The sequence below is a fragment of the Coregonus lavaretus genome (genome assembly GCF_964263955.1).
Source record: "Coregonus lavaretus genome assembly, chromosome: 12".
NCBI classification, from domain to species: Eukaryota; Metazoa; Chordata; class Actinopteri; order Salmoniformes; family Salmonidae; genus Coregonus; species Coregonus lavaretus.
This window is the reverse complement of record NC_139999.1, coordinates 50,326,005-50,339,480: the sequence shown is the minus strand read 5'-3', so window position 1 is coordinate 50,339,480 and position 13,476 is coordinate 50,326,005. Positions and strand designations below refer to the sequence as shown.

At 43.4% G+C, this 13,476-nt stretch overlaps 1 protein-coding gene across 1 annotated transcript in view; it reads right to left on the bottom strand.

Annotated features, from left to right (window-relative positions):
- LOC311137858 (histone deacetylase 7-like) overlaps positions 1–13,476 on the bottom strand; it is a 72,499-nt gene that overhangs the window by 43,289 nt on the left and 15,734 nt on the right. Inside the window, exons 2-7 of the mRNA XM_084172465.1 lie at positions 7,164–7,358; positions 6,836–6,929; positions 5,867–5,990; positions 5,309–5,415; positions 3,527–3,649; positions 2,987–3,087 (exon numbers count right to left, since the gene is read on the bottom strand). Coding sequence (XP_084028591.1) covers positions 2,987–3,087; positions 3,527–3,649; positions 5,309–5,415; positions 5,867–5,990; positions 6,836–6,929; positions 7,164–7,304 — 690 coding nt within the window. The 5' untranslated portion in view covers positions 7,305–7,358. The remainder of the gene's footprint in view (positions 1–2,986; positions 3,088–3,526; positions 3,650–5,308; positions 5,416–5,866; positions 5,991–6,835; positions 6,930–7,163; positions 7,359–13,476) is intronic.

The window sequence follows — 13,476 nt, the reverse complement described above, 5'->3', positions numbered from 1 at the left end:
ATTACATGATTCCATATGTGTTATTTCATAGTTTTGATGTCTTCACTATTATTCTACAATGTAAAAAAATAAAAAATAAAGAAAGAAAAACCCTTGAATTTACACTACCAGTAAAACGTTTGGACACACCTACTGGTAGTGTAAATATATATATAGTTTATTTTAGTTTTTTTTCATGAACATCTGACTGAAGATGGGATGGCCGGGCATTTGTGCGGTTCTTTCCTTTTACCTTTTTTACCCCTTTTTCTCCCCAATTTCGGGATATCCAATTGGTAGTTACTGTCTTGTCCCATTGCTGCAACTCCGTACGGACTCGGGAGAGGTGAACGCCCAGAGCCATGCGTCATGACCCTGCCAAGCCGCACTGCTTCTTGACACACTGCTCGCTTAACCCGTAAGCCAGCCGCACCAATGTGTCGGAGGAAACACCGTACAACTGGTGACCGTGTCAGCGTGCATGCGCCCGGCCCACCACAGGAGTCGCTAGAGCGCGATGGGACAAGGACATTCCGGCCGGCCAAACCCTCCCCTAAACCGGACAACGCTGGGCCAATTGTGCGCCGCCTCATGGGTATCCCTGTCGCGGCCGGCTGCGACACAGCCCAGGATCGAACCGAGGTCTGTAGTGACGCCGCTGCGCGGTAACATGGACTCTTACAAACGTGATGAAACTTTGTTGCTCCTTGCTGAAACAAGCAAGGTGTTATAGCATAAGAGCTTCCGGTTGCCTAGGCAACACCCCCCCCTCCCTGCAGCAGCACACATTTAAATGGAATGACTAGAACGAGCTTGGAACCTCTAACCCTGGCAATTTGACTGGTAAACTCATGGGTACACTCGCAATGGTTGCCTGGTATTGTGATGCAATAATTTCCATGGTAATGTAGAATGTTCATTCAAATGATGCTAACTGATGTGGCTCATGCAATGTAATTTCAATTGAGTTGAATCAACAAATAACCGTCGTTCAAAATTCCATGACTGTCACAGCCCTAGTTGCAGGTGAATAAAAATTCCAAAGGTTGGATATCCCCACTCTAGCTGGATTCCAATAGGAATTACACATCACTTTGCATGCTAGCACAATGGTATACAGGCCTGTTGTGGCCTGTATACAATGAGTTTCAGGCCACTGTATTAGAATAAAACTAGGTGCTCAAAATAAGGCCTTATGAAATACTGTACGTATTGTATTGTGATAAAAAATGTAATTTTAATGTTAACATATTCGCTTCGGATCTCACTTGGTGAACTCCACATGACTGAAAATGGATGAATGCAACAACCATGTCTCTGTCACTAACAAATAGAGTCATTGTTAGTAACTCTACAATTCACTCGAAAGGCAAGGCACTATGGGAAATATGCAAATAAGTCTTTACACTAGGCAGTGTGTTAATTTAACACTGTTCCAGTATCTATACAGGTCCACACTTTCGGTGTTGATTTAACACTGGAGAATTTGCTGTGTGTAGTATAAGTGTAACAGAAAAAGCGTCAGATTGCTGAAATCTGAGTGGTAGAAAATCATTTTACAACATGTTCTTGGGAAACTGAAAAGGGCTGTCATTTGAACATGAATCCAATGTTAATATGTAACGGGTCATGGTACAGTACAGTCGGGTGGCCAAATGTTTTAAACAGGCCTATTGAAGAGAGGGAGAGAGAGAACAGGAACAGACATCTGGACAACTGTACTGCCATGTTATTCGATCAGCCCTTATTCAATGAAAACATTCCCAAATGTGTTCTCTAACTCCACACCCCTTCCCATTAAATATTTGTTATGGACAGTCTTCAAGGATATGACATATCTTTGATGCCCATTTGTCACGACTTCCGCCGAGGCTGCCTCCCCTCCTTGTTTGGGCAGGCTTCGGCGCTCGTCGTCACCGGCTTACTAACTACTGCTGCTCCTATATTCATCATTCCATTTGTCTTGTCTTGTCATTACACACACCTGGTTCTTATCCCCTCATTAGTCTGTGTATAAGTGTTCCCTCTGCCCCCGTGTCCTTGTGGGTGATTGTTATTATGTGAGAGTAGTGTAGCTCGGTGGAGCTACTCGTACCTATTTGTTGCCGGGGTAGATATTTTCCCCTGCGCCTGTTTCGTTTGTCGCTATCCAGCGCATTTTGTGTAAAGACGGATTAAACTCTGTATTCTGTGATTACCCTCCTGCGCCTGACTCCTTCTATCACACTCATCACACCATTACATATCTGTCATAGTAAAGGAATACAATTCCATGGGAGGAAACATGTTGAACACCATTTAAAGCTAATACAGTTATTTTAAACCGGAACACACACACTTCACTAAACTTTGTGGCAATCCAAAACCAATTCTGGCCCTGACATTCATGTTGTTCTTATACTGAGATTCTGAAACAACTGTTGATCCTGTATCTAGTGTGTGCCAATGTGGTAGTGAATGGGACATTGTGTGTGGTACGAAATGGCTCAATCAAGTATGGAGTGTGTTTATTCTGTTGATGATTACATGAAGACACGATCACGTCTCTTTTTTTATTCATGTGAATACTTCGGAACAGATTTCCATAAATTAAACTCAGTTTTAGCTGAATTCCTGGTGATTTTACAGTCTTTTTTTTCCTCCAAACACTAACATATACAAAAACTGGGTCACACTTAACATTAGTGTGATCATTTTTACTGTGACATTATTCTTATAGTTAACAGAATTGTAATTACTCATTGTTACAATGTGGTCCTCTGTAGCTCAACTGGTAGAGCACGGCGCTTGTAACGCCAAGGTAGTGGGTTCGATCCCCGGGACCACCCATACACAAAAATGTATGCACGCATGACTGTAAGTCGCTTTGGATAAAAGCGTCTGCTAAATGGCATATTATTATTATTATTATTATTACTTACACTGTACTTGGGACTACAGTGGGGTTGGAGTAGAGAGGGGCGAAGGGCGAAGGGAGGAGGGGGGAGGGGGGTTGAGAGGGGCTCACCTCGTGGGCCAGTCCGGTAGTAAGTGGGCTGTCCGAGAGGAGGCTGTCATTGGGCGAGCTGCACCCCGACACTGGAGTGCTACTGCTGCTGGGGGAGTAGTCTGCAGGATGGAAGGGAGGGATAGCCAATCAGCAAATGAGATACTTACATATAGGATAACATATTTAAATGTGAGTTTTTGTGTGTATGTGTGTGTGTGTGTGTGTGTGTTAGTGGCGGTACACAAAGACTAGTCCACCCAGCACTAACACACCTGATTAAACTAATCACTGGTCGTATTCATTTGGCACCATAGGGACGTAAACACACTGAAACCGGGTGGGACTACCTGAAATTGTCCAATAGGAAACACTTGTTTACATTTCCCACTGCAAAACAAAATGATTATATGGTGTGCCCTAATGAATACGACCCATGTATGTTAGAGTTAGGCCGAGGCCAAAGTGGTCAGACACTGTGGCTACAGCACCAGGAAGAGATATCATAAGAGGCTGGTTTGATAGAAAGTGGACACAACGAGGCAGGAAGGACTACGTTACCCAGAGGGTCCGGTGTTCTGTGCTTGACAGTAGGCGGAGCGCTGGTCTTGCGTTGGAGAGGGTTCTGTCTGGAGTTGATGTGCTTCTTCAGTTTTCTCTTCACCTTCAAGAGGGGCTCCGAGGCTGAACACACACACACATGCACACACACACACATTCATTCATTCACGCACACAAAAGCACACACAAATACATACACAAACACACACAACATAGAATGTATGTTCTTTGAGTTTGGCCAATCCAAGACAATGGCAAAGGAGCATAAAGATGGTGGCCCCCATGTACTTACCACAAATGCTTTGTTTGCTAAGTTCGCTATATTGTACATTGCCCTCCGTTACTCTTTTTTTTGTATCGGAATGATCCCAATTCTAGCTCCAAGACGGCAGCATTTAAAAAAAACTAAAAAGTAGATTGTGCCGAGATACTGGCACATTGAACCATGATGCACACCGTAGTTTAACAACTATGTGGGTAGTGTAAAAACAATGACGTAATATCTGAATTCCTCCGTCTTTATGCACCTTCGCCATTCTATAACAGACCCCAACAGTATTAAACAAAAAAAGTAAATCGACTTTGACTGCATAAATGCTGAGCAAAATCACTACATACCCTGGCCAATAGAAATGGCTACAAATCCATAATGTGCTAACTCGTCATAAACCAATTCCTTTTACATAACAAAACCCCAAAGCTCTTCTACAGCACAGCTGAACAAATAACAGAAAAGTTGACAGCAGCGCCTAAAGTTTCATGTTTACTTTGGCATTGACCACAATAGGCCTAACTAAACGATCAATCAGCGAGCGGCTTAGCACAGACAAAAGACGTCGATGACAGTATGGTATTGTTGTCGGATTTCAATACGTAGACAGAGGGGTGTGTAGCCGCGAATGGCCAATGCTGCTAGGATAACACAGGTAAATAATGGCATTGCAATAGTCCTCCAAGTGACATAGTTAGTAGGGACCACTCCTTAGTAGTACTTATGCATATAATGGAAAGAGGCCACACCTACTATCTTTGCAATTGTTAACTTATGTGACCACGGCAAGTTTGGCCTCTATTCATCTCTATATCCGTACATCATTCATACACCCAGTCAGTCAGACAGATATGCCTGAGATTCTCACACGAGGTTCATTTTACACATACTTTAGTTATGTAATGGCTTTTGGTCTTTCTCTCACAGTCTCACCCTCTCTCTCTCTCTCTCTCTCTCTCTCTCTCTCTCTCTCGTAATTTCACCCTCTGGTGTTCTTTTGCCTGCCTTGTAGGCTTGGTGACTCCTACTGTGTCTCTGGCTCTACATCAGTGTTCAGTATATGTGTGTTAACGTGTATCTAACTGCATAACTCACCCAACAACTACAAATGGGAGTAATGTAATATGGCTCCCTTTAACTTGAATCTGTACTGCCTTCTCAAGCGTTACCTACTCTGTGTTAAAGGCATGTAGTACATTCATTTGCTCTGCAGATCTAGGCCGGTATTCATAAAGTGTCTCAGAATATGAGTGCTAGGATCAGGTCCCCCCTATCCATGTAATCTTATTCATTATGTACTAAAAAGGCAAAACCGATCTTAGATCAGCACTCCTATGCTCCAGTTTAGCTCATCATTGATGGCAGACCCAAACCATTGTCAGGAGTCAACTGCATATTGTTTACAATGACACCATAGTGAGAACGGGAAATGATCTTGTTGTAACTGTACTGTACAAAGTACAAATGTCTCGACAAAGAAAGTACAAACTACATAGAAAAACATTACTCACCTGTTCTTCTGAGGGGCATGTCCTTGCGTTGGTCACATAGTGGATGATGGACAGCAGGGGTCACCATGTGAGGCTTTGTGGTCATGTCAGGATCTTGGGCCAATTCCCTATGCAATCAACACAGCCAGTTGAGAGTCATCCACCAAAACCATGAACAATCATTGTTAAGTGTTTATTGTATTGTGCTGTATCAATTTTGTGTATGTACTGGTGAGCTCACAACAATAATGTTGATGAAAATGGACAGTAAAGTATTGTTTTGTGAAATAATGCTTCACTTGTGGCACAGCCATAGATACAAGTCAGTGAGTCAGTCAGCCAGGCTTATCACCTAATCTAATGAGTCACTCAGACTTATCCAAATTGTCAGAGGTAAATCTTTCTTACTTCCATCTCTTATGAGGATAATTTGTGGGACAAGATTGGAAAGGTGAAAAGAACAAGATGGTAGTCCCACCAAAGCCATGGGAGTCTAATAACAGTGTATTTTCATGAGTGCACTCAGCTCTCTCTCGAAGTCACAGTTTGAATCGAAGTCTTTACTGGGTCGTCTCTCACCTGTAACCCCTGGGCGTGGTGCTGCTGGAGGGGTTGGAGGCGGTCCTCTCCAGGGCGGCCTGCTCCTTCCTCTTCAGGATTTCGCTTCTGAGTTTCTGTTTCACCAGGGGACTGGCCACAGCACCTGTCCGTCAACAGAGTCACCCAATCAGAGACAAGAACCTGGGAATTAACCAATGCTAGGTGCAGCATTCTAAGCTGACTGAATCTTGATCTATTGGTGTTAGCGGTGGGATATAAACAATATATTCAAATATACCAATTTTATCTGTATTGTATAATAACTGACAAGCAGTTTCACTATGAGTCAAAAATCTATAATCTACCTCTATTTCTGATTATCAAAGCTGAGTATTCAATGTGCCTACCTAAGATTTCAATATTAGAAAAAGAGGAAAGATGCTAGGCATTTCCCTTGTAATTACTAGTCAGACAACAGTCAGACAACTGTCTGACTGCTATGACTTGCATTATGCAAGTTATACAAGGACCAGTTATTGAAGCTGAACTTTGAAGGGCAGGTTCTTAGGAATTTGGTGATTGACAGATTGCTTGGTCGCATTCTTTAATAGGCACTTCCTTCCCGAAAGTAAAAGACAACAAACAACATGACATTGTACAATTATTAAGTGCTCCATGTAAATTGCTTCCTTTTTTTGATTTAGGTTTCATGTGAAAATAGACTGTGACTAAACTTAAGGAACTCCATCTGTTCCAGACAACAACATTCTGAGGATCATATTGGGGCATCCAAAATAAACAACCGAAACCCATGCACACAAACACCTACACTACCTACAAGACCGCACAGCTGTCATCATACATTGCATTTCTAAAAAGATGACATGGTTAGCATAGTTTACATGGTACTGTAAGCAATCCCTTATATCATAACATACTGATAACGTTGCACTCATTTCTATTGCATGCCATTTGTCCTCCACAGGGCAAGGGGGCGCTGTAACTTACTCTGCTCGCTTTTATCCTTGTGCATCAGCTGCTGCAGCTCCATTCTCTTCTCCTGCTCTTTCTCCTGCCAACTCTGCTCCATGTCATACTCGTACTGAAACGAGACCATTAACATTTCAATTAATTTGGGTGCAGTGAAGATTATATTTAGGAAGTGATATCAGTCAATGGAAAGAGAGGGATCATATGGAAAGAGGGCACACCTCCTATCTTTGCCATTGGTCGCTTCTGTGACAGCTTGGGCAGTGCAGTTGTGGGCTATTTACATTTTAAAGCAGGCTATGTTGGAAGTGTGCCCTCTATCCATCTCTATGGAAGGGATGCTCACCTGGATGTGCTGTGGCAGGTGCTGCTGGGAGTACTTGGCACAGTGCTGGGCTGAGAAGGCCCCCAGGAATGGGGGAAGGTGGGGGGCCAGCATGGCTGAGTCCGGCCCGGGTCGCACCAGCCCCTGGGTATGCAGGTCCATGGGCCGCACCGGCTAAGAGGGGTGACGAAGCCTCGCGAGGGATTAGCCCATCCACTATGGAGAGAGGGAGGGAGGAAGAGAGGAAAAAGAAAGAGAGAGATTATTAGTTATGAGGATCCAAGGCTTTATTTGTTAGATTGGAGAACGGGTAAACTAGGAAAGAACCGAAGCTGAGGTGCTGAATTCTGAGCTCCAGACTGAACGTCGTTAATTGGTCTGTGGACTGTCCCTGCTATTGGGACAAAAAACAACACATAGAAAACCCTGCCATGACTCTCACCTTCTCCCTTTCTGTCCTCTCTTTTACTCTCTCTTTATTTTGTGTTGTTTATTTTCACTGCCCAGTCAAGGCCCCCATGCTGATGTCTGTGCCGGGACACACTTGAAAAGGGATGACTGACCCCATGGAATAGTCTAGACTTGTGTGATGAAAACACGCACGCACGCACGCACGCACGCACGCACGCACGCACGCACGCACGCACGCACGCACGCACGCACGCACACACACACACACACACACACACACACACACACACACACACACACACACACACCATAACAACAACCATATCCCACACCTGGTCTCTGTCCAAGTATTTAGATGATTCAGGACAATGAACAACTAGATTAGATCAAAACAAAATACTGGCTGATTATCAAGTGTAAGAGAGTATCTACTATCTAGTCATAGCACATCATGTCCAGTCCTTACATCAGGCAATTCATTGTCAGATAATGAGATTCAGTGTATGTAAAGTTTGTGTGTTGAGAGTTTGTCCACATGTGTATGTATTATGTACTTTAATTTAGAATAACAGTCACACTTCATGTCATCCTGCTCAAAGGGTCTTGGCCACTGTCCAAAAAGGAGATGAAAGAGAGAATGTGAAGAAAGTAAGACAGCCACAAAATAACGAAAGAATGAAGGAAGTGAGGGGGAGAAGAGGGGATTAGAACATTGTGTGGCAAAGGCATTTGAGTCATATACATGAATTTGTCAAATCTATCGAGTTTTTACCAGAAACAAGGCTACATTTAGCCAGAAAGTACAAGACAATAAAACCAAACTCAGAGTCATGTCCCACACAAATCTTATTCTGAGTCACAGGTTATTGAATGAACATTTAGTGGGCATCAAGGTTAACTACTTGTCGAATCCTTATGTTCATGAATTGTTGTTCCTTATTTTAGTCAGGAATAGTCATGACACGTTTGTGTGTAGTTAGTGTTTGTTAGTAGTTATAAATAATGTATAGTGCATTGATGGAAGAGAACCTGGCTGTGACCAATCATGACAAATATTGCCCATAATGTTAGCTAAATTCACAGGACAAAAAGGGGCCATATTATACTGAACAAAAATATAAACGCAACATGTAAAATGTTAGTCCCATGGTCCATGAGCTGAAATAAAAGATCCCACAAATTTTCCAAATGCACAAAAAGCTTATTTTGCTCTAATTTGGTGCACAAATGTGTTTATATCCCTGTTAGTGAGCATTTCTCCTTTGCTAAGATAATCCAACCACCTGACAGGTGTGGCATATCAAGAAGATGATTAAACAGCATGATCATTACACAGGTGCACCTTGTGCTGGGGACAATAAAAGACCACTCTAAAATGTGCAGTGTTGTCACACAACACAATGCCACAGGTGTTTTGAGGGAGCGTGCAATTGGCATGCTGACTGCAGGAATGTCACACAAAACAATATCACATACAGTACCAGTCAAAGGTTTGGGGAAAAAAACTAAAATAAACGATATATATATTTACACTACCAGTAAAAAGATTGGACACACCTACTCATTCAAGGGTTTTTCTTTATTTTTACTATTTTCTACGTTGTAGAATAATAGGTCCTCTGTAGCTCAATTGGTAGAGCATGGCGCTTGTAACGCCAGGGTAGTGGGTTCGATCCCCGGGACCACCCATACGTAAAAATGTATGCACACATGACTGTAAGTCGCTTTGGATAAAAGCGTCTGCTAAATTGCATATTATATTATTATTATAGTGAAAACATCAAAACTATGAAATAACACATATGGAATCATGTAGTAACCAAAAAAGTGTTAAACAAATAAAAATATATTTTATATTTGAGACTCAAATAGCCACCCTTTGCCTTGATGACAGCTTTTCACACTCTTGGCATTCCCTCAACCAGCTTCACCTGTAATGCTTTTCCAACAGTCTTCAAGGAGTTCTCACATATGCTGAGCACTTGTTGGCTGCTTTTCCTTCACTCTGCCGTCCGACTCATCTCAAACCATCTCAATTGGGTTGAGGTCGAGGGATTGTGGCAGCCAGGTCACCTAATGCAGCACTCTATCACTCTCCTGCTTGGTAAAATAGCCCTTACCCAGCCTGGAGGTGTGTTGGGTCATTGTCCTGTTGAAAAACAAATGATCGTCCCACTAAGCCCAAACCAGATGGGATGGCGTATCGCTGCAGAATGCTGTGGTAGCCATGCTGGTTAAGTTTGCCTTGAATTCTAAATAAATCACTGACAGTATCACCAGCAAAGCACCCCCACACCAGTCAATATGTGGGGGCACAGGTTAGACTAGGTAATTGAGGTAATATGTAAATGTAGGTAGAGTTAAAGTGACTATGCATAAATAATAAACAGAGAGTAGCAGCAGCGTAAAAGAGGGGGTGGGTGGGGGATGGGGTGCTTTGCAAATAGTCCAGGTAGCCATTTGATTAGCTGTTCAGGAGTCTTATGGCTTGGTGATAGAAGCTGTTAAAAAGCCTTTTGGACCTAGACTTGGCGCTCCGGTACCGCATGCCGTGCGGTAGCAGAGAGAACAGTCTATGACTAGGGTGGCTGGAGTCTTTGACAATTTTTAGGGCCTTCCTCTGACACCGCCTGGTATAGAGGTCCTGGATGGCAGGACGTTTGGCTCAAGTGATGTACTGGGCCGTACGCATATTTTCAGTCTCCTGAGGGGGAATAGGCTTTGTCGTGTCCTCTTCCTGACTGTCTTGGTGTGTCTGGACCATGATAGTTTGTTGGCGATGTGGACACTAAGGAACTTGAAGCTCTCAACCTGCTACACTACAGCCCCGTAGATGAGAATGGGGGCGTGCTCTGTCCGCCTTTTCCTGTAGTCCACAATCATCTCCTTTGTCTTGATCATGTTGAGGGAGAAGTTGTTATCCTGGCACCACATGGCCAGGTCTCTGACCTCCTATAGGCTGTCTCATCATTGTCGTTGTCGGTGATCTGTTCACCTACTCTGCGTCTCACAAAGACACGGTGGTTGGAACCAAAATTCTTAAATTTGAACTCATCAGACCAAAAGACAGATTTCCAACGGTCTAATGTCCATTGCTCGTGTTTCTTGGCCCAAGCAAGTCTCTTCTTCTTATCAAATCAAATCAAATTTCATTTTATTTGTCACATACACGTGTTTAGCAGATGTTATTGCGGGTGTAGCGAAATGATTGTGCTTCTAGCTCCGACAGTGCAGTAATAACTAACAAGTAATATCTAACAATTTCTCAACATATACCCAATACACACAAATCTAAGTAAGGAATGGAATTAAGAATGTATACATATATGGACAAGCAATGACAGAGCGGCATGGACTAAGATACAGTAGAATATTATAGAATACAGTATATACATATGAGACAAGTAATGCAAGATATGTAAACATTATTAAAGTGACTAGTGTTCCATTTCTTAAAGTGGCCAGTGATTTCAATAGGCAGCAGCAGCCTCTAATGTGCTAGTGATGGCTATTTAACAGTCTGATGGCCTTGAAATAGAAGCTGTTTTTCATTCTCTCGGTCCCAGCTTTGATGCACCTGTACTGACCTCACCTTCTGGATGATAGCTGGGTGAACAGGCAGTGGCTAGGGTGGTTGATGTCCTTGATGATCTTTTTGGCCTTCCTGTGACATCCGGTGCTGTAGGTGTCCTAGAGGGTGGGTAGTTTGCCCCCGGTAATGCGTTTGGCAGAGCGCACCACCCTCTGGAGAGCCCTGCGGTTGTGGGCGGGGCAGTTGCCGTACCCGGCGGTGATACAGCCCGACAGGATGCTCTCAATTGTGCATCTGTAAAAGTTTGTGAGGGTTTTAGGTGCCAAGCTAAATTTCTTCAGCCTCCTGAGGTTGAAGAGGCTCTGTTGCGCCTTCTTCACCACACTGTCTGCGTGGGTGGACCATTTCAGGTTGTCAGTGATGTGTACGCCAAGGAACTTGAAGCTTTCCACCTTCTCCACTGCGGTCCTTTAGTAGTGGTTTCTTTGCAGCAATTCGACCATGAAGGCCTGATTCACGCAGTCTCCTCTGAACAGTTCATGTTGAGATGTGTCTGTTACTTGAACTCTGTGAAGCATTTATTTGGGCTGCAATCTGAGGTGCAGTTAACTCTAATGAACTTATCCTCTGCAGCAGAGGTAACTCTGGGTCTTCCTTTCCTGTGGCGGTCCTCATGAGAGCCAGTTTCATCATAGCGCTTGATGGTTTTTTGCGACTGCACTTGAAGAAACATTCAAAGTTCTTGAAATGTTCCAGATTGACTGACCTTCATGTCTTAAAGTAATGATGGACTTTTCTTTGCTTATTTGAGCTGTTCTTGACATAATATGGACTTGGTCTTTTACCAAATAGGGCTATCTTCTGTATACCACCCCTATCTTGTCACAACATAACTGATTGGCTCAAACGCATTAAGAAGGAAAGAAATTCCACAAATTAACTTTTAACAAGGCACACCTGTTAATTGAAATGCATTCCAGGTGACTACCTCATGAAGCTGGTTGAGACAATACCAATAATGTGCAAAGCTGTCATCAAGGCAAAGGGTGGCTACTTTGAAGAATCTCAAATATACAATATATTTTGATTTGTTTAACACGTTTTTTTGTTACTACATAGTTACAATGTAGAAAATAGTAAAAAATAAAGAAAAACCCTGGAATGAGTAGGTGTATCCAAACTTTTGACTGGTACTGTATGTCTCAAGTTGAGGGAACGTGCAATTGACATGCTGACTGCAGGAATATATCCTCCAGAGCTGTTGCCAGAGAATTGAATGTTCATTTCTCTATCATTTCTCGTTTTAGAGAATTTGGCAGTACATCCAACCGGCCTTACACCGCGCGTAAGCAAGCCAGCAGAGGACCTCCACATCTGGCTTCTTCACCTGTGGGAACGTCTGAGACCAGCCACCCGGACACCTGATGAAACTGTGGGTTTGCACAACCGAAAAAGTTCTGCATAAACTGTCAGAAACTATCTCAGGGAAGAACATCTGCATGCTCGTTGTTCTCACCAGGGTCTTGACCTGACTGTAGTTTGGCGTCGTAACCGACTTCAGTGGGCAAATGCTAACCTTCAATGGCCACTGGCACGCTGGAGAAGTGTGCTCTTCACGGATGAATCCTGGTTTCAACTGTCCCGGACAGATGGCAGACAGCATGTATGGCGTCGTGTGGGCGAGCGGTTTACTGATGTCAGCGTTGTGAACAGAGTGCCCCAAGATGGCGGTGGGGTTATGGTATGGGCAGGCATAAGCTACGGACAACGAACACAATTACATTTTATCGATGGCAATTTGAATGCACAGAGATACCCTGACGAGATCCTGAGGGCACACTGTCGTGCCATTCATCCGCCGCCATCACCTCATGTTTCAGCATGATAATGCACGGCCCCATGTCGCAATTCCTGGAAGCTGAAAATGTCCCAGTTCTTCCATGGCCTGCATACTCAGACATGCTACCCATTGAGCATGTTTGGGATGCTCTGGATCAACGTGTACGACAGTGTGTTCCAGTTCCCGCCCAAATCCTGCAACTTCTCACAGCCATTGAAGAGGAGTGGGACAACATTCCACAGGCCACAATCAACAGCCTGATCAACTCTATGCGAAGGAGATGTGTCGCGCTGCATGAGACAAATGGTGGTCACACCAGATACTGACTGGTTTTCTGATTCACGCCCCTCCTTTTTTTAAAAGGTATATGTGACCAACAGATGCATATCTGTATTCCCAGTCATGTGAAATCCATAGATTAGGGCCTAATGAATTTATTTCAATTGACTGATTTTCTTATATGAACTGTAACTTTGACACCTTAACATGCATCATGTTAAGGTGTCAAAAGGATAGAGACTTTACTCTTCCTCCAAGTATTACAAATACTG